Below are 19,176 nucleotides of genomic sequence, written 5' to 3'. Positions count from 1 at the left end.
ATATCCACAGCTAGCTGTAACCGGCGCGCGAGGCTGTCGTCGAGTCGACGCCTCCCCAAACCTCGGCAGCAGCTAAGCTGCACAGTCGACATGGCAAGAAAATATCGCAACAATTTCCTACAGAAAGATGAAAATCTTCCAAGTCTTTTGGAATGAGTGAGTAGCATTGATAAAAATCACATTATTTTCCTGATAATGAATACGTGTGTGTTTTGTGTGATGTTTAAATGATATTAATGACGCATAGCTGTGGTTAGTTGTTGCTAACACTAAAGATAGTTAGCCAGTATGCTACCAGAGGGGGGGTGGGTGTACTGTTAGCCTTCTGTGTATTTGTCTTAGCCGATTATCACAATGTGAGCAAAATATAGCCTAATAGCTGGATTGTTTGCAACACAAACTAAATCGCACGTCAGTGACATTAAAGCTATGATCAATGCAGTGTGGTTGCTGGGTAGTTTTGAAGCTAGAGTTACATAATGTCGCTGTTGAGAGTCAAATGGCTCCACTTTCCTGTGTGTCACTGTGCTGCTTCTTCTTGTCTACATATCGTTTTCCTTACCGAGATGGTAACTCGGTGTGCTTGTCAGTGTTATATATTCATAGTCACGACGTTATTCCGGTATACGTCTGTATTATAACCAACTCGTAAACAAGTTTAAGATCATTATAATATTTTTAATCACACGACGCTTAACTGCTAGCAAACATAGCAAGCTAGCCACCCATAGCTTAGCCTGCTAAAAGTATGCTAACGTTTACGGCAGCTACGAAACTATCACTTGATATAAGATAACATTTAATGAACGTATTATTACAGCCTTAAAAGCCAAGTCAGAAAACACAACCTTAATTTATAATAATAATCATCATATTAACAGAAAACTATTGACAAACTATGTAAGCAGACGTCTCAAAACAAGCTAGATGGACTTCGTTGTTAGCCTCTTCAGGACCCTTTGTCCGGACTCGTAGTGGAGAACAAGCTCTTGTAAATAGGCCACACATCACTTGTTTTGATCCTTCACCGACGTTTGTTTTGAGTTTTTATTTCACGTATGTCAATCGATCGCACATTTTTTTTAAATATAGTTTTTTTTTACGTCATGACGCAACATCGCACCAGACTAGTAGTAGAAGTCACTGTTGTTTATATATTAGTGTTAATAAACCTATTCATTCAGATGCTTTAAAAATATTTCACTTTGGAGATGCCCTCATACTCGATACACACCCGATTTGTAAACGACCATGATATGGAATATAAGATAATACGAAATGTAAATATTCCACTTATATACTTTAATGCTTTAACTCCTGGATGTTTTTTTTTTAACATACTTGTCTCTGTCTTTCTCTCTCTTACAGTATTCATCACGCGATGTGATCCCAAATCCACAATGTGTGAGAAAATTTAAGAACGATTGAGTTCGGAAGAAAAATTCTTGATTCCAGTGGAATCTTCCATATATATATTAATATTATTATTATTAGATTTTTTTTCTGTGTTAAATCCTACATACATTTACACACACTTGTCCCATTAACATATAACCATGCCAGTGCAAGCACCACAATGGACAGAGTTCCTGCTGTGCCCGATCTGCACACAGACATTTGAAGAGACTGTTCGCCGGCCCATCAGTTTGGGCTGTGGACATACTGTCTGCAAGATGTGCCTCAACAAGCTGCACCGAAAGGCCTGTCCCTTTGACCAGACAGCCATCAGCACAGACATCGAGCAGCTGCCTGTCAACACAGCTCTGTTGCAGCTCGTGGGAGGCCAGGTAAGACTTGAGCCTGTGTTTGAATATTTGTTTGGCAGTTTATTGCACAGCTTTTGTGTTTAATATTTCTTATTCTAGTTTGTGATTACATATTAAATTCTTATGGATATAGTCCTAGTGGACGTTTTAGGGGCATTTTATATTACATTGACAGTAAAACAAATATATTTAAATACTACAATTTATTTAAAGTGATGGACATGGGCTGCTACATGATGAACACAGCTTAAAGATTCCTACATGAGTCACACTCCAATCATTGAGCAATTACTTTAATTCTCTTGGTGTACTGAGTGCTGGTGCAATCGGCTGTGTTTCTCTGAGACAGTGTTTCACCAACAGGGTGGAGCACCTCTAATGGTGTTTTGTCTGTGTTGGCCAAGTTTCCATCCATAAACTGTACAATGAAGGATAACGTCAGTGTATCGACTTAGAGCCTTACGGGTGTCTGATGTCACTGGTATGTTTTGTCTCTTAGATGAGTGTCTAACGTTCTGTGCTCATGTCGGTGAGAAGCCTACGAATTTCAGGCCAAATAAAATACCTCAGTTAAAACGGAATACGTTTAGATAGGTTTTTTTAATCATAGAAGTTCACAAAAGTAACATTTATAATATAATAATACACTGAAAAGTCAGCTTTCTTAGTCAATACATTTAAAAATTAGACAAATTGATGGCTGTGAAAGTGTGTCACTTGGTCATTATTGAGATAAAGGGCGCTAGATATGCCATGATGTGTCCTAAGAATTGTCCTTCTTTGTTTTGCTGTAGGTTCCTAAGGCTCAGCCAGTTTCCTTGATTACCAGTCCAGAAGACTCGCAGCATTATGAGGAGGCCAGACAGTGTGTGGAGGAGCTGGCTCTCTACCTCAAACCTCTCAGCAACACCAGAGGTACTTTAAACACACACAAGTTTGTTTTTCTTTTTGTACCCTTGTCACAAGCTGCCAGGAAAGTTAAACTTGAGGTTATTGTCAACATGTGAAGTCTAGTACACAGCATTTTTGGAATTGTGGCACAAAGTGAGAAAATCTGTTGCTGCATATTGAGGATACGATCATTGGCATTTTTATAATAATAAAACAAATAAAATAATAATAGAACTCCAAAGAGATGTAAACGGTATTTTAAAGACATTGTTAGACCTCCATATAAAATGATGGGACTTTGAGTCGGAAAGAATGGGAAATTTGGTATTCATGCAGGATGTACCAGCCAGTCATTTCTGTGGATTTTTAAATGTAAAGACATTTTGCTACTTAAAAATACAATAAGACGACGCTTTAGAGGCTCCATATTTCCTGTGGGAGTACCCCTTTTGTTTTAATTGTGTAAACTGACAAATTAAATGTATATTGTATATAAATAAGGCTTTCATGTGATAACTGCTTCTTCTCTTCTTCTTCTTTCATACTTTTTTTTCCCTCCACAATGATAAAGTTGAATCGGCTGCTCTCAGAATACTATGAACCCACATGTCTTCATTAGACGGTTTTACTTGTAGATGTTTTTTAAATGTATTTTGCAGCTGAGTCTTTACATGATCTTTTTAACCAGTTCTGTGTTTTCTCTCCCCAGGTGTGGGTCTAAGCAGCACGGCCCAGAGCATTCTTAGTCGACCCATGCAGAGGAAACTGGTCACTCTTGTCCACTGCCAGCTGGTGGAGGAGGAGGGCCGTGTGAGAGCCATGAGAGCTGCCCGCTCTCTGGGTGAGAGAACTGTGACTGAGCTCATTTTGCAGCATCAGAATCCACAGCAGCTGTCCTCCAATCTCTGGGCTGCTGTGCGAGCACGTGGATGTCAGTTTCTAGGCCCTGGTAGGTTATTTTCCTTCATTTTGCAATATGAGACAGAAACAAGACTTCGTGACACTCTTGTTTATGTTTTCGATATTTTGTGTTTTACTTTCCCCCAGCCATGCAGGAGGAAGCGTTAAAGTTGGTCCTTCTTGCTTTGGAGGACGGCTCTGCTTTGTCCAGGAAGGTGTTGGTCCTCTTTGTAGTCCAGAGGCTGGAACCCCGATTTCCACAGGCCTCTAAGACCAGTATAGGCCATGTGGTGCAGCTCCTTTACAGGGCCTCCTGCTTCAAGGTATGTCCCTTACTAAACACCAGAAGCATCCTTTTAAATGTTTAAGATTCTTCAAATTGCCAAAAAAATGTTTGTGCAAATGGTGTGCCTTACCTTTTGTTCCATGTCTTCTTAGGTAACCAAACGTGATGAAGATTCATCCCTGATGCAGTTGAAAGAGGAGTTCCGTACTTATGAGGCATTGCGGCGTGAGCATGACTCTCAGATAGTTCAGATTGCCATGGAGGGCGGGCTGCGTATTGCTCCTGACCAGTGGTCATCTCTGTTATATGGAGATCAATCTCACAAGTCACACATGCAGTCTATCATTGATAAGGTGTGTTTTTTTTTTTTTTACATGCATATTTCTTATAGCATATGATTGTATTTGGAAAGTTCTCTGACATGTATGCGTGTTCTACCTGAGGATCCTTTTTTTTTTTTTTTGTGGAACCAAACTAAAGCATTTACACCCTAGCCTATGTTTTTCTACTTCCAATATAGCTGCAGACCCCGGCTTCTTTCGCTCAGAGTGTTCAAGAACTGACGATTGCGCTGCAGAGGACCGGAGACCCAGCCAACCTCAACAGGCTGCGACCCCACCTGGAGCTTCTGGCCAACATTGATCCCAGTCCTGGTAGGGAACAATTTTACCAAACTGTAACAAAACAAATAAGTATTTGCTCTGGCCTGTTTGAACATTTTATTTAAATAATCTCTCATTAATCACGCACTTGGGCACAACCCACACATACCTAACCTCTTCGAATCATACACTGCATCAATCAAAACATCGTGATAAAGCCTGCATTCTCATATCTCTGTGTGTTTCCAAAGATGCCCCGCCTCCAACTTGGGAGCAGCTCGAGAAAGGGTTGGTAGCAGTGAAAACAGTGGTGCACGGCCTGGTGGACTTTATCCAGAACCACAGCAAGAAAGGAGCCGACCCTCAACAGGTCAGTCTACCTGTTCCGTCCCAAACGGAGCATGTTGCTTCATTATTACAGCTTCAAGTAATGTCACCTCACTTGATTGGAAGAAAGTAGGGCCGCGAATCTCTCCTTTTCCGATTTCAAGTTTCCAGAGCTACGATCAGATTCAGTAGAATACAGAACCATTGTCTGATTTGATCTGATCCCATACAAAGTGATGTCATTTTTTAAACGGGGGTTGACCATGTGAGCATGAGCGGTCATATGTTCTTCTATTGAAATGTGTCTTCCCTTCGTTCAGCCTCCACAGCACAGCAAGTACAAGACTTACATGTGTCGCGACATGAAGCAGAAGGGCGGCTGTCCTCGGGGGGCCAGCTGCACTTTTGCTCACTCTCAGGAAGAACTGGAGAAGTGAGTCTGACATATAGCAGCATTGTTGACGGTCTTCAAATCAGATATTCTATTCAGTCTTGCGGCGGCCTTCACCTCTAACACATGCTGTATCATGTTGTACGTACTCAAGGTATCGTAAGATGAACAAACGTCTGGCAGCTCGCCTTCCCGGCTCCGGAGGGCTCATGCCAGATGACGGCCTTCCTCTCGATGTAGCAGTGACCCGGAAGCCTTCGCCACTCACCAACGGCAGTGGTGCAAACTCTTTGCCCCAGCTCATTCCCCGCGGCACCGACACAGTCCCGTATGAGCTACTGCGTAAACCCATGAAGATGGATGGAGGCAGTCCCAGTGCCCCGGGGTCCCCACCTGACTCGTGAGTAAAGCATTCTCTGTTCGTCGAATGAAGTGGCAGCAACAAAAAAAAAAGTGTATGACATGATACTCTGATGGAAACCAGCTGTTTGCATTGTGTTTCTAATTTCTGAGCCAGGGAAATCTTTTAAAACGGAAACATTGGGTAGATCCCGAAATATGCATTTAATTTTCAACCAAAAGAATAATATTCAAATATACATTTTAAAGAAAAAACATTTATTTTCTCTCCCTCCTGCATCTAAAGCTATCTTGCTGACAACATCAGCACCACCAGGAGAAGTCTTCCGTTTTAAGTTCAAGACTAAGAAATAGGATTAGTTCTTCTGTGGTTTAATCAAGCATTTTTACCCTTTAGCCTGGACCCTGTATCCAAAACGGGCATGCCTCTGCCGCCTCATGCCATGGCCCATCCGAGGATGCCAGTGGACCACCTCTCTGGGGTAAAGCACATGCCTGTGGTACCTCGAGGTCTTCCTGTGTACCCCCAACAACAGCTTCAAGAGATGTGCTATGACACTCGCCCTCCGCCCTCTGCCTCTCAGTATGAGCCTGCACAGTATGCCACAGGTAGGCGTCAGTGCACTTCAAACACACTCCTGTTCTCTTCATGTGTGACTGATTCACCTCCACTTAGTAATGATTCATGGATGTGTCATTAATAACTGTTTATTTTTCAGGGTACCCCTACCAACAGCCACCACAGTATGTCCCTCGGGATTACATGCGAAACCCTCCTCCCCCAAGTGAGTCAGGACCCCCTTACCAAGACCCTTATTCTGGCTACGGTCCAGAACGCCCATACCAGGCGCCTCACTCTGGTCCGCCCTTCTCCTACCCTCACCCTCCTCACCATGACCGAGGTCGCCACGGGGCATACGCCGGCCCACCACCTCCCCCGCAGCCATACCCGTCTCAGAGGGATGGTCTGGTCAGAATGAGTCCTGCTCCTCTGGATGTTCCACCACAGTCGGCCGGACAGGCCAACTCGCTGTACCACCAGGAGCCCAGCGCCCGGGATAGATACCCCCCAGATGCTTACTATCCACCGGGAGCTCAACCTCCTCCCATGAGGGCTTACGTCAGGGTGAGTCTGTTTGACTTCTTCCTCACTGTGCCCCTCATGCGTTGTGCGGCCTTCTAAGTTTCAAAATACATTCTAGCAGTTAAGAGGAAACATTTCTCCGTGTGTGTGTGTGTGTCTCAGGGGCCATCGTACAGCGGTTCACAGCCGAGCCTGGACTACCTGCACAGACGTCGGCAGGAGCTGATATCCCAGCTTGAGGAAAGAAAGGTCATCTCCCCTCCGCCATTTGCTGCCTCTCCCACTCTTCCTCATCCCTTTCCTAGTGACTACCCTCCAGATGTAAGATTTCTGTGAATTACTTTTGTTTCTTCTGCTTTTACAAATCATGCATACGTTCATGCATTGCGCTCAATCGGAACATGTTAGTATTACCTTATGTTAAAACTTCTTTTTTTTTTTTTCTCCCTGTGCTCTGTCTACAGTATGGAGAGGAGAGCTCTAAAACAATGATGAAGTGCAGGGAGCCTGACTACGCAGGGCAGTACTCCCCATGGTCTTGTGAAACCATTGGCTCCTACATTGGCACCAAGGACCCAAAACCCAAAGACGTTATGGTTCCAGGTACCATGGAGATGATGGTGAGTCCCAACGGATACTTGTATTAGTAAACATCCCCATCTTAGAAGGGAAAGTGTCGCTGCTTTGTCAGCTGTGTGTGAATGCATGTGAAGTTACGATGCACTCTGTAATCAGTGTGAATGAGACGTGTGGTGTGAAAGCACTGTGAGTTGTCTGGCAGACTAGAAAAGCACCACACATGTCCGTACTCTCTCCTCCTCTCTGAGCAGAATGTGGAGGCGAAGGGTCTGAGGGAACCATCGCTCGAGGCGCCTCGCAGGGGTACAGAAGTCAAGGATGATGACCCTATTATCCCTTTCGGCCCCCAGCCCACCGTATCACGCTTCGGTGCCATTTCCCGCACCTCAAAGACGGGGTACCAGACCACAGGCCCCGTGCAGGCTATGGCCTCCACTCCTCAGAATTCAAACTCTAAACATATGGCCATGTCAGGTGAGAAAACGGGCGCAGAACAACAGTAATGAGTGTCAAATACACAAGTGCATTGGTATCTTTTGTCTTATACTTGAAATCAAGAAAAACCAAAAATCCACTTTCATTGTCTTATACCGGACGTTTGCAAGATGTTCTGTTCACATGACTGGGGTTTAACCATTCAGCTTGTATTTGACTGTATTTCTTCCCACCACTACAGCAGAATACACATATGGAAGCCAAGGAGGATGGGCTGGAGCTTCATACCCCTCCCACCAGACTGCCTCCTCGTCTCAGGGACATTTTAGTGAACGGTGAGCCCGACTTGAATTTATTCCGGTCATTCTGTAAAGTATTTATCCGATGAAGATACGAACAAGGCTTTCAGTAAAATATTAGGGAAAAAAACCGTGTACAAAAGTGTTAAGATGAGAATGATCCAAGTTGTCTTAATCTCTTGCTGTATTTCATCCCTGAAGCCTGCCGATGGCAGCGACAGACAGAGAACAGTTAAAGATTGAGCTCCAGCAGGTCAACCAGCAGATCAACCAACAGACTCAAATGAGAAGCATCGAGGTGAGTAAACTCAAGAACATTCAAGCTTCATCTCTGCACCTCAGAATATCATCCAGTTCAGGAAATGTGATGAGCTTGTGGTATTGAGGTCCCATATTATAGACAATATTTTAAAATCCATTTAGCTATTTAAAAAACCCCCAAAACAATTAAGTTCATCAGGAATCACTTCATGAATTCCATACTGTAAGCGATTATTGGCAAATATTTAACCAGGCGTAAGCTACGAGCTACTGCTCTCTAATAAAGCTGTGCTGGTTTTTATACTTCCTGCTGGTGAGGCTGAAAACAAATCCTTTGTTTTATCACTAAGATGTTACTGGTGCCTTAACCAGTCTACATTTAAGAATGATGACAAACTGCTAGTTCTTATTTCACATTTCATCATCTTACATGCTGTTCTTACATAATGAATAAGTCATGTTTTTTCATCTTCCAAACAACTATCAACATACCAAACTTATCAGTTAAAAAAAGATCAGAGGAAGCAGCGTGGGAATTGCCCGCCTCTCGTTTTATAAGAAGTGAAAGATAACAGGTCTTATTTAGTCAGAAATCAAATGTGGCTCTGAAAATCAGCTAAAATGTGTAGAAGTCCAGATCGGTGATTAAACAATAAACATCACAATAAAATCAAAAGGCTGAGATAATAATAATATGCTAATAATAATTATGTTAGGTCAATGGGACTGACATCAGGCTTGGCACTTATGTTCAAGCATATTTTAAGTGTCTGTCCAGAAACAAATTGTCCCTTGTGTAGATGTAGTTGATGAGCCGTGCTCGAGAACTATACCTGCAGCAATTAAACGAAGAATAAAGCTAAGAAGCAGGTATGGACAGGCCTGTGGCACGGACTGTTCCCTGGACTGTTCCCTGGACCTGAGCCTGCTCTGACCATATAAAAGAATGACTGAAGTGAACTTCTTGACTATACCGGAAAGAACACATGCAGAACTCAGATGGTCTGGAAACCACCTATATTTATAGTCCTACTATCACTGCACATACTTCCTTTTTCATGACTTGCTGTATTAATTAATGTTTGAATTGCACACTCATCTTCTTGACCTCCTGTCTTGTCTCACAGGCTGCCAATAACCCTTTACTGCTGCAGAGGGATGCCAGTGGATTAGCAGGCCAGCCTGGGCAGCCCGGCCAGAGCCAGGCAGTAGCAGCCCAGCAACAGCCCAAGTGGCCAGCAGGGGGAGCAAGCTCAACATCTGTCTCCAGTGAACAGTTGAGCCTGGAGCTCCACCAAGTGGAAAGAGAGATTGGCAAGAGGACTCGAGAAATGGCTCTGGTGAGGAGTGGTGAACTGTAAACTGCAGTGGATGTAACAGTTTAATCAGGAACGTTGTAAGTTAGGGGTGGGGCATTAACATTAAGGTGCTGTGATTGGAGGAGGGGACGTTGAAGGAAAGCCAAAACCATCTCTGGAAAATATTCAATAGAAATTCTTGAAATTCCATGAGTTAAAAGACAAACTTTTTTGTTGTCCATCTCCAAAACCAGGAAAACCAAGTAGCCCATGACGTTCAGCAGTACAAGATGAAACCTGCAGAGAATGGACAACCAGAGCACAAAGCTCAGCTGGAAGAAATCTCCCTGGCTCTTGGGTAGGTCCCACATGCCTGAACATAAACATGCATTTATGCCTTATATAATACACGTGTGTTTCATTATAAACTAGATCAAATTCCATAACTCCGTGTTTATGTCTCCTTTTTCTGCAGCGAGGTTTCAAACGGCTCCAGCAGTCTGCAAGAAAGTGCAGTGGGCGGGTCCATGCTGTCACTGACCAATAAGACGTCTGCGTTGAGCCTGTGTTCTGATCCAGGTGCCACCGGTTCAGAGATGCAGAAGAATGGCGTTGTCCATTCCTGCTCCTCGGCAGTTCACACTTAGACACACACACACACACACACACACACACACATGCAAACACACAGACAGACACACACACACACAATGCTCATTTGAAAAGCATGCACAGGCACACGTACACCCATTCTATTTAGAAGATGAGCAGTATCTGCCGTGATATGAATTTTCTTTCTTTTTGTTCTGTGAATGAGCTTTTTTTAAAATAACTTTCCTTGCCTGGAAACCAGGGCATATGGTAACATTTCTCGTGTGTGTTAATTTTTATTATTTTTTTTGCACTGGGATTATTGATTAACAAGGCTCACAATAGTTATATCAGGAAGAGAAAATGGTGGTGATGTTGACAATGGTTTTGTACTTCATTATAAAAACAAAAAAAACAGGCGTATTATATCCTCACCAAAAACGTGTCCAGGTATGTTATTGATCCTCCCCATTAGAAGATGTTTTTGGTTCTGTTATAGCAGTATACATGTCGACGAACGGTTAAACATGGAGGAGCACATAAGAAGCACTATTACATGTCACACACTCTGAGGAACTTCTTTATTGCGATCTGACCATCCGAGAAGGTATTAACAGAAAACATCAGAGGTGTTGTCACTTGGTTATCACCCCCAGGATTGTAAAAAGTGGTCGCCCGGATTAAGAAAGTCTGAGGAGGGAAAACAAGCAGCAAAATACCCCACAAGTATTCAGCTGAAATTGAGATGCAAGAGCTTTTAGAAATCACTTTTGCACCACATGCACGTTCTCACCTGCCACGAGAAGTCTGATTTTATTAGTGCATTTTATGAACACATCATACGTCTGTTTCATACTTGAAATCAGTATATTATATATTTAATTGAAGCATTCTGTTTTAAAGATTGCAAAAAAGTCTTTTTGATAATGAGCTTTCCACATGTTTTCTATAAGGGAATCTACTTACTATGGTGCTTCTCTTGGTTGTCGTGTGACCTGATGTGGTTGGTTGCAATGCCTTTCACCTGTGCTCTTCAGGGCTGCATTCAGTCCCACCTGATTGTGTTGAAAAAGCTAAAAAAAAAAAAAAAAAAAAAGGACGTGAGTTTTTTGTAGACTGAGTTTACATGTTAAGGCTGAGAGAGTACTCCTTTCAGTCTCAGGAGCAAGGTAACTCGATATAGTTTTTAACATCAGCCTAACGGAAAGATTTCCCTCCTCAGAACTTCTCATCTGGCCACACTAAAGGCCTCCCCATTGGGATTATCTTGTCATTTATTTTCCTAACTTCTATGAAGTTGCCTTCCCTTGTGATTTTTTTTTTTTTTTTTTTTTTTTTTTTCAATTTTAATTTTGTTGAATTTTTCATGCTTTATGTTGTTACAATTCTGGGGGGTGACCTACCGAGTAAAGACTTAACAGAGTTAAGTTGATTGATGGTTCTGTCCGTTATTAAAATGGTTGACTTCTGAGTAAAAGCCGACGTATCGCCTGTGACCTTTAAGAGGTTACTTTTGTTAGGGTTGTTAGTTACACATTGATTTTGAAATCCTGTTTACAGTTGTGGATAAACTAAGTGTTGGTAACTGAGGGCTCCATAAAACGAGCTATCGACAACTCGCAGATTTCAATAAACCTCAACATCTCTATATTTGAGTCCAATAATATCCTATTCAAAAAAATCCAATTAAAACACAAAAACTTCAAATAAATACCAGTCCCTTTTGTCAGCTGGGTGTTTCTGCATATTTGAATTAAGACCAGGATGTGTGAACCTTGTTTTTCACTCAAACGTGACACCTTACATTTATTTACTGACCGCTCTGGGAAAGTATCAGAGCTGGAGGGAAAACATCTGGAGAAGCAGCAGCAAAACATTCAGGCTGAACTTCGACAGCTCCCTCTGTGTCTCTCGCTCGCTGTCCGGCCAAAGCAAGATCACATTAGTGATCATTTATTTAATCTGGTAATGTGTTTCCATCTAATTATTTTCTCTTCTAACCAAAAAAAAAAGTCTACTTTTTCTACCTTTTACTGTATGAAAGCCTGTCTCGTATGCGTGTCCCAAATTAAAGGCAGGGTGATTTCAAACGCTGAAGGAAAAGAGAAGCCCCGCCTGTCTTTTCAAGTGTTACTGGAGTCTTGTCATACCTGGTTGTCACCATCACCACCATTAACCATCACGATTGCTCTTTCTCCGTCATGTACTGTTTACTGCTGACGCTCTAAAAGTGAGCTCTTTGCCTTTTGTGAACGATTTGCATGATAGGCTTCAGTTTTCCCGCTCTGCTCAGAGTGAGTGAGTCCCTGCGTTTGAACGGTTAAAGGATAGTGGAGACACTCTGCTTTTTAATTGAATGTTGAGCCTTTTGTTTTGGTCAGGTATACGGGGTACGGAGAAGCGGACCGTTTTTAAAGATCCTTGATAAGAGTCCAATAATTGGAGACGCAAATGTTTCTTGTGTCTGACGTCCTCGTCTGGCTTGTTTAAAGAAAAAAAAAAAGAAAAAGAAAAAAAAAAGGGCATCTCTTCCTATTTGTCAGCGCCATGATAGTGGATTTTTGGTTTTTCTTGATTTCAAATTTTCCTACCACACTTCAAGCCTTTGGCTGCTCCGCTCTACATTTATTATCTAGGTACACAGCTCACTTATACATATAAGTATGTATACATACATTAATATACTAAAGCACTATTAATGTGCCACCTCTTATTTTACTCGCTCAGCATTTATATTAAATGATCTCTACTTAGAATCAGCAATTTTTTTGTTTTCTGTCCACTGGTTGCCAACACAGACTTTATCCTTTCCCAGATGAAGGACTTCTGTGCGCATTGATGTGTGTTCACTTAATCTTTTGTGTTCAAACAAAGATGTTCTTTATAGACTATGCTTCCGAAGAAGACAACATTCTGTACCTTTGGAAACTTCTGGAGACGTTTTGTGTGTGCTAGATTGTATCGTAGAAATGTACCCTAAGTTTTTTTTATTTTATTTTTTTTATTATCCTCCCCCTCAAAGTGTGCTGTATTGGGTGATAGTGTTCAGCTATTAGAAAATTGTTTTGGCGGGGATGTTATTTCGCCCCTCCCCCCCACCAACACCAAGAGGATATTCAGGAAGTCTTTGATAAAAGCTTGGCCTTAAATCCTCTTCACTGCTCCTCTTCCTCGTCTTGCTTTAGCAGAATGAGCTCTCAAAAAAAAAAGAAAAAAGAAATGACTCTGATTTGGCATGATCTGAAGTGATCTAATGACCCCTAGTGGATTCTCCCTCCTTTTCCATAGAAAATAGCAACAACACAATAATGCAAAATCTCTGACCATTCGAAGCTAAATTTACATTTGTATTATTTGTTAAGGATGATGTTGTTGACCTAGCTGCGTTTGTAGTTTTTTTTCTTTCTCTCTTTTTTTTACGTTTCTTTATTTCTGCTATAGTTGAGTGAATTTACTGACCTGCAAGTCTTACAGTCTTTAATGCATCTCCTGACCTGATGTGCGGTCAACAGCTAGACGAGTATTCAAGTGACATTCACACCAAACAATTTTTTTTTTCTTCTGACGGCTATTCGCAAAATTGTCCCTTAAAAAAAACCCCTAATTCTGTTGTTATAATTCTATGAATGAGCAACATTTGTGTTAATTCAGTTTCTTTTAACTCTTGAGTGCAAGCCAACCAAACGTTTCACCACGCTAGTCCTACCTGAAAGGTCACTGCAGGTCTGAACGGGCTTCAATGACACTTAGCTGAGCAGAACTTACAAACAGTAACGTGAGGGGGTGATTTACTGTTCAGTAAATAGCAAAGATTTTCATTTTAATCTCTTGCGTGTTTTTTTTTGTTTCTGAGTGGAACTGCTGCCTCTAGCCCTCATTTATATAACCATTGAACCCCTCCACTCCCACCATTGACCACTGAACTCTGTTACTGCTGTTTGAGGCTCACATTTTATTCCTTGACTTTCTGGGGAAATTGCAAAAATGGCTATTTTATATGATTACTCCCTTGTAAAATATCTCTTAAATTAAGGTACAGGTTTGATTTCAGCAAGAAAAAAAGAGGTTTTTATATGTATATTATACTCCATTAAGGAATGTCTAGAATTATCTTCCTCCAATGTGGATGTAGCCATTATTACGCCATTTTATGACTTTGTAAGAGAATTCACTGTGTGAAAATTGGTTTGCATTTTTGTATAATACAATCTGCTTTTTTTTTTTTTTCGTTTGATACGAGAGGGAGGTCAAACTGGAAGTTTGAAGAGAGAAAAAAAAATGAACCTGTGAAATTGAGAAAACAAAGTGTAACTTATGTAAAACAGTGATCCTAAACTGAGGGGAAAGATTAAATGATATTGCTAACTCAGAATGTTTGTGCCGTTTTTTATTTAGAAAATGTGACCTCAGTTTTGTTCATTGCTCCTTTTTGTTTCCTGTTCCCTAGCAGCCATTCAGAAGCAGTAGCTGCTTTTTTATATTTGTACATCGACAGTTTGTGCTTTCTGCTAAATGGACTCTCAGTCTATTCAATTACTAAAGACGTCATGTGATGGGAAGTTGACTTAAAAAATGAATGTACTTATGGAAAGCCAAAAGGATCATACTTAGTCGCTCATGTTATTTTGAACCACTGCACATACTTTAATCTAGAATCAAATGTATGGAAGGCTAATACGAGACAAATATTACCCTGCTCATACTTGGTTTTCTACAGGCTGCCTAAACAGACAGAAAAGAGTTAGTAGGAGCTATCCTTTCTCTTTATACAGCTAGTGATTTCAGTTCAGAAGTTTGCTGTGATAACAACACTGGAGAGATCCAAATCAAACCCCACCAAAAATGAAATGCCCTGAAACAGAGAAAAGGTGCATCAGCAGAGATCCACTCTGGCCTCGTTCACGTCCATAAAGTGTCGAAGTACTCCACAGCATGAGAGGCGTACCTCAAAAAAACAACAGACATTTTCATAAATCCAAGTGAAGAGACTTTTTATATATCGTGTACCCTTAAGTCACATCTTGGTACCCCACTTCGGACAGACATACCGCGATCACTGTGTCTTAAGAGAAACCTCCAACATGTTAATACCTGATAGAGAGGCAGGGACACATTTTTGTCAAACCACTGTCCTGCAGTTGTCTGATAATCACCCATATGCTGCAGAGTCCACAGTTTCCCCTCAGTTGAACCCCACCGTGGGAAAAGAGCAGCTATCTGTGCAATACCTGGTTTCTTGGAAGACTGGAGCAATGTGGTCAACAAACCATTATACCTTCAACAACCAGCACAGCAGGTCACCTTGGTCGGTGTTTGCTTCTTTTTAAGAGTGGTGTTGTCTTAGGTGTGTTACACCTTGCATGCGTTGCCATGGTAATGTCTGAGAGGAGAGGCACCCATAGAGAAAATATGACAGAGGCACCACATACATTTTAAGTTGTTGCTTTTTATTGTACCTGCATTTAGCCACGGACATCAGAGAAAGAAGCAGAAAGGCTTGTACAAGGAGAGAGAGATGAAATCACTGTGATGTCATGAAGCTTAATTGTAAAAGGGAAAACCTGTTGATTTTAGAGAAAAAGAAGTATTTACAGCTTGCAAGGGTATAAAATCGTCATCAAAATGTGATGTGATCTTTTATTGGTTACATCTTATAGGAGCTATTAAACGGCTTCAAAGAGCCTCTTCTTACAAACTACTGCATTTAGATGATTTTGTATGACTTTTCTCAACATTAAATCATCCTTTGGCTATAATCTGTAATAATTTTGGTGTTTTTCATACATATCCTCTTTTCCTTTAGAACTACATTCTTGTGTACATCAATCTGCCACCATTGTATTAGATTTTTCATTTCTGGTTACACGCTGCATTTTGTTGATTCTGTATTTATATTATTAGCAAAATGTCCAATCTGAATTATTAAATTATTCTAAACGTATCTTATTCTGTTACTCCACATTTGTTGGATCCCACGTGACGTGTCTGTTATCGTGAAGTCCTCCCAAAGCAGCCATGTCCGACTCATCCAATTGGAAGTCAAACACCTAGAGGATGTGTGACAAGAGAAGGAGAGATAAGAGAAAGCAGAAAGGTCGAGGAGGGTGAGTTCACGGGTAACATGACTGGGACATATCATAAAGTGTGCAATTTCTGACTGTCTACTAGGGCCGGGAATCTTTGGGTGTCTCGCGATTCGATTCAATTTCAATTCAGAATTGATTTGCGATTTAAAACGATCCATGGGCTGATATTTATTTTTAATTTAGTACTTAAGGATTTACTTCAGTCATCTGTAAGACTGGATGTATTTCTTGTTGATCTATTTGGCATTTTACTGATTTAAAGATCATGGAGTGACTGATTAGCACTCCCTCCAATAAAAATAAAATAAATATTTTTTTTGGAAAAAAATAAAATAAAATCAATTTTTGGAAATTCTGAATTGATCGATTTTGACATGAATCGATTTTTTTTAACAACCTCTAGTGCCTCCTCTCCTGAGAGAAAAATGAGGTGAATGGTAATCATATAAAAAACCTTTTAGCTCTATTATTAAAAAGTCTCCTTACAATCACAAATTCATGTGATGAGTAGCACATTTACACAATTTGCTTAGATTGGCAAATTTAAAGGCATATGGTTATTAAGAGTCCGAAGTACACTGAATCAGATGTGACAACCTTTTTTTTTTGTCATTTCTGTCATTACTTTTACACTTCATTTGCTTAGACGCCTACACTACAGTATTGTGTGTAGTCTCTAAAAAATAAGTTTTTGTGTTTCTTAATGTCTGCATTACCCTCAACTAGTAATTAAACCCACATGTTTCTCAATTAAAAAAGGTCAGTGTGCAAAATACTGAATAACTTATTTCCCACTTACTTGACTGTTTTCTTCTATCCTCTTCCTTTTGGTGGATTTTGGTATTGTGACCACTCCATTCTAAAGGAAAATGAAAAAGAAACACCTTGTTATGGAAAAGAAAAGAATTCACACGTAGAGGTGTGTGTTCACCTTTTGGCATTGAGAACAATGCAACACCTGAATACTCCAGCGGATGCAGATCTGAGCAGGTGTGCGTCGATACTTTTTTGCTATGTGGAGAACAGTCGGGTCACTGAGAACTTGACCCTTAGCCAGAGGACTGTAGCCTTCAAACACAATCCCCTCCTGGCGACAGTAATCCATCAGTTTATTGGGCTGCTGGAATGGATGATATTCCACCTGATGGGGGCAGACAATTCAAAGATGTAACATCACGGACAAGTTAGTGTGTGTGAGAAATGAACAATCAAAAATATTTGTGGTATGAAGCACGTCAGAAAGAAGTATCATTTCTACAGTTATGACATGTTGCTCAATCAATTAGAAAATAACATGCTTGTTTTTGTGCAAAAAAAACAGGCATGATGATAACAATTCAGCTGTGCTGACAAAAATCATTACACTTTGTTGACCCCATTCCAAAGAAATATCATACAGTCGGTTCATAACCTTGTAAGGAAAAGTAGTGGAATATACAGTACTTGTAGTTGTGCTGCTGACTTAGCATTACAATAAGAACATTTAGTTAATTTTTTATTTTTTGAATTTCCAACACAAGCTTTTCCATGACTGGTGGTGGCCTGAATTCCTCTTTGGATGTTTTCGCCACACAGACGTTTATTATAGTTATAAAGTAACTCCACCTGGTTAACATGTGGTACCACACTACAGTCTTCTTTTAACTGCTCAAGATGGTGTACAAGAAAGTTGCTCACTCCAATAGAACGGCACACCCCTACAGTGACGAATGGAAAGTTACTATTTGCTTTGCAAAGACAATACTTTTTTTTCTGCATTTTGACATGACCTTCCAAGCTATGTACCTTCTTTATAAAGTTCCTCCAAAGCTCTCCAGGTCTCCGCTCTCATCTCCCTGTTGGAGCAACCAGGCTGCAATGACTCTGGCCAGTGCATCAGGTACAGATCTGAGAAGAAGGGGAAGTTAAGGATTAAGTGAAATACTTCAAAATAAATAATATAAGAAACTCATAGTTTCTAGAGAACTTTTTTTGGACATATCTTAAAAATCACAACCCCTACCAAAATATTGCACACCCATCTGTGAGCAGGAGGTGAGGCACGCTTTCTTAGCAGCTTCGTATCCATAATCCCCAGGCCACAGTTTATTGGTCAGCCACAGATCACTTCTTGGTAACTTACTGTCACTTATAGCTTTACCAAGTTTCTCCTCACAGCCATAACGCTTTGCTGTGTCAATGTGATGAATGCCACACTCAGTGAGTGCATACACCATGGCATCATGACAGTATCCACCGTAATGTGACGAGCCTGGAATAGAGACAAATATAGCATAGAGAATTAAAACTAGTCAGTTTTGAATGCACTTTTTTTTCAGTTATTGTTTTTTTTTTTTTAAGGAAGGCATGTGGGAATTTTAGGAAATTACAATAACCTTGGTAAATACCTAGTTAATTATATCAATGATTAAATGCATAGGCCTACATCTCTAATGATTGTATAACAAATTCATAAACGTATAAAAGCACCATGGAAGATAACAAGCATCTTTAAAAATCAGCATGTATTTGGAGGTCTGTCATTTCGGTTTAAAAATGTTGACTTACCCAATCCAAATATTGGAATCTGCAGACCATTGGAAAGTGGGATTGTGGGACAATTCAGGACTTTTCCGTGCGACATGTTCCTTAGAGTAGTGATCATAGGCTTGACCTTAAATCTTTAAAAAGGAAGCGTTAACTATTTAATTCTAGCTCCAGTCATTTTACAGATCATGTGTATCCTAATCCGTTACCCCCAAACCAATTACTATTGATACCACTGGAATACACACCTCAGATTTCCTGTGCACTTCAGTACGCCTGTACGTTTTGGAGATTCCCACAGTTCTGTTTTTTCTCCAACTTAACAATTTTAGCATTTCTGGACTAGGCGGAGAGTCACCTCTAAAGGTGAATTTGCATTACATGACGTATAAGCCTAACCAAGATGGCGCCCGTTGCTGACAGGTACGAAAACACTCAAAGAAATAAAAAACTGATGTCCAAAAGCGTAAACCATGATGACATTACATGTCGTT

At 40.8% G+C, this 19,176-nt stretch overlaps 2 protein-coding genes across 4 annotated transcripts; one reads left to right on the top strand and one right to left on the bottom strand.

Moving 5' to 3' along the window:
- The first annotated feature begins 46 nt into the window (after positions 1 to 46).
- On the top strand, positions 47 to 11,799 carry rc3h1b (ring finger and CCCH-type domains 1b). Of its 3 annotated transcripts, none has more exons than XM_079349209.1 (20): positions 47 to 156; positions 1,369 to 1,787; positions 2,561 to 2,681; positions 3,367 to 3,606; positions 3,705 to 3,880; positions 3,996 to 4,196; positions 4,364 to 4,496; positions 4,697 to 4,815; positions 5,093 to 5,205; positions 5,318 to 5,563; positions 5,921 to 6,132; positions 6,243 to 6,649; positions 6,770 to 6,928; positions 7,072 to 7,227; positions 7,438 to 7,660; positions 7,866 to 7,956; positions 8,122 to 8,218; positions 9,309 to 9,521; positions 9,734 to 9,837; positions 9,955 to 11,799. In XM_079349209.1, the coding sequence occupies exons 2-20, from the start codon at positions 1,557 to 1,559 to the stop codon at positions 10,124 to 10,126; spliced, it is 3,414 nt and encodes a 1,137-aa protein (XP_079205335.1). In that variant the 5' UTR covers positions 47 to 156; positions 1,369 to 1,556; the 3' UTR covers positions 10,127 to 11,799. The 3 variants fall into 3 exon arrangements, with proteins under 3 accessions (XP_079205335.1, XP_079205336.1, XP_079205334.1); XM_079349210.1 differs by having other exon boundaries at positions 7,863 to 7,956; positions 9,336 to 9,521; XM_079349208.1 differs by having other exon boundaries at positions 48 to 156; positions 7,863 to 7,956.
- Positions 11,415 to 19,171, bottom strand: LOC306827424 (putative oxidoreductase ZK1290.5). Its single transcript, XM_079349220.1, has 8 exons — positions 18,704 to 19,171; positions 18,159 to 18,407; positions 17,942 to 18,043; positions 17,762 to 17,853; positions 17,115 to 17,297; positions 16,956 to 17,015; positions 15,913 to 16,117; positions 11,415 to 15,790 (listed from the first exon to the last, which is right to left on the bottom strand). The coding sequence occupies exons 1-7, from the start codon at positions 18,798 to 18,800 to the stop codon at positions 16,022 to 16,024; spliced, it is 879 nt and encodes a 292-aa protein (XP_079205346.1). The 5' UTR covers positions 18,801 to 19,171; the 3' UTR covers positions 11,415 to 15,790; positions 15,913 to 16,021.
- Positions 19,172 to 19,176: the final 5 nt, after the last annotated feature.

The sequence above is a fragment of the Symphodus melops genome (genome assembly GCF_947650265.1).
Source record: "Symphodus melops genome assembly, chromosome: 7".
NCBI classification, from domain to species: Eukaryota; Metazoa; Chordata; class Actinopteri; order Labriformes; family Labridae; genus Symphodus; species Symphodus melops.
This window is presented reverse-complemented; position numbering and strand designations above follow the sequence as displayed.

What these genes read in the sequence shown, in the direction of transcription:
- rc3h1b (XM_079349208.1), top strand. Translation starts at nt 1,557, where the DNA reads ATGCCAGTGCAAGCACCACAATGGACAGAGTTCCTGCTGTGCCCGATC. An exon ending in ACCTCTCAGCAACACCAGAG is followed by an intron (nt 2,682 to 3,366) that starts GTACTTTAAACA and finishes TTCTCTCCCCAG; the next exon opens with GTGTGGGTCTAAGCAGCACG. An exon ending in GGACTCGAGAAATGGCTCTG is followed by an intron (nt 9,522 to 9,733) that starts GTGAGGAGTGGT and finishes CTCCAAAACCAG; the next exon opens with GAAAACCAAGTAGCCCATGA.
- LOC306827424 (XM_079349220.1), bottom strand. Translation starts at nt 18,800, where the DNA reads ATGATCACTACTCTAAGGAACATGTCGCACGGAAAAGTCCTGAATTGT. An exon ending in GATTCCAATATTTGGATTGG is followed by an intron (nt 18,408 to 18,703) that starts GTAAGTCAACAT and finishes TCTCTATTCCAG; the next exon opens with GCTCGTCACATTACGGTGGA. An exon ending in GGAGGAACTTTATAAAGAAG is followed by an intron (nt 17,854 to 17,941) that starts GTACATAGCTTG and finishes TCGTCACTGTAG; the next exon opens with GGGTGTGCCGTTCTATTGGA.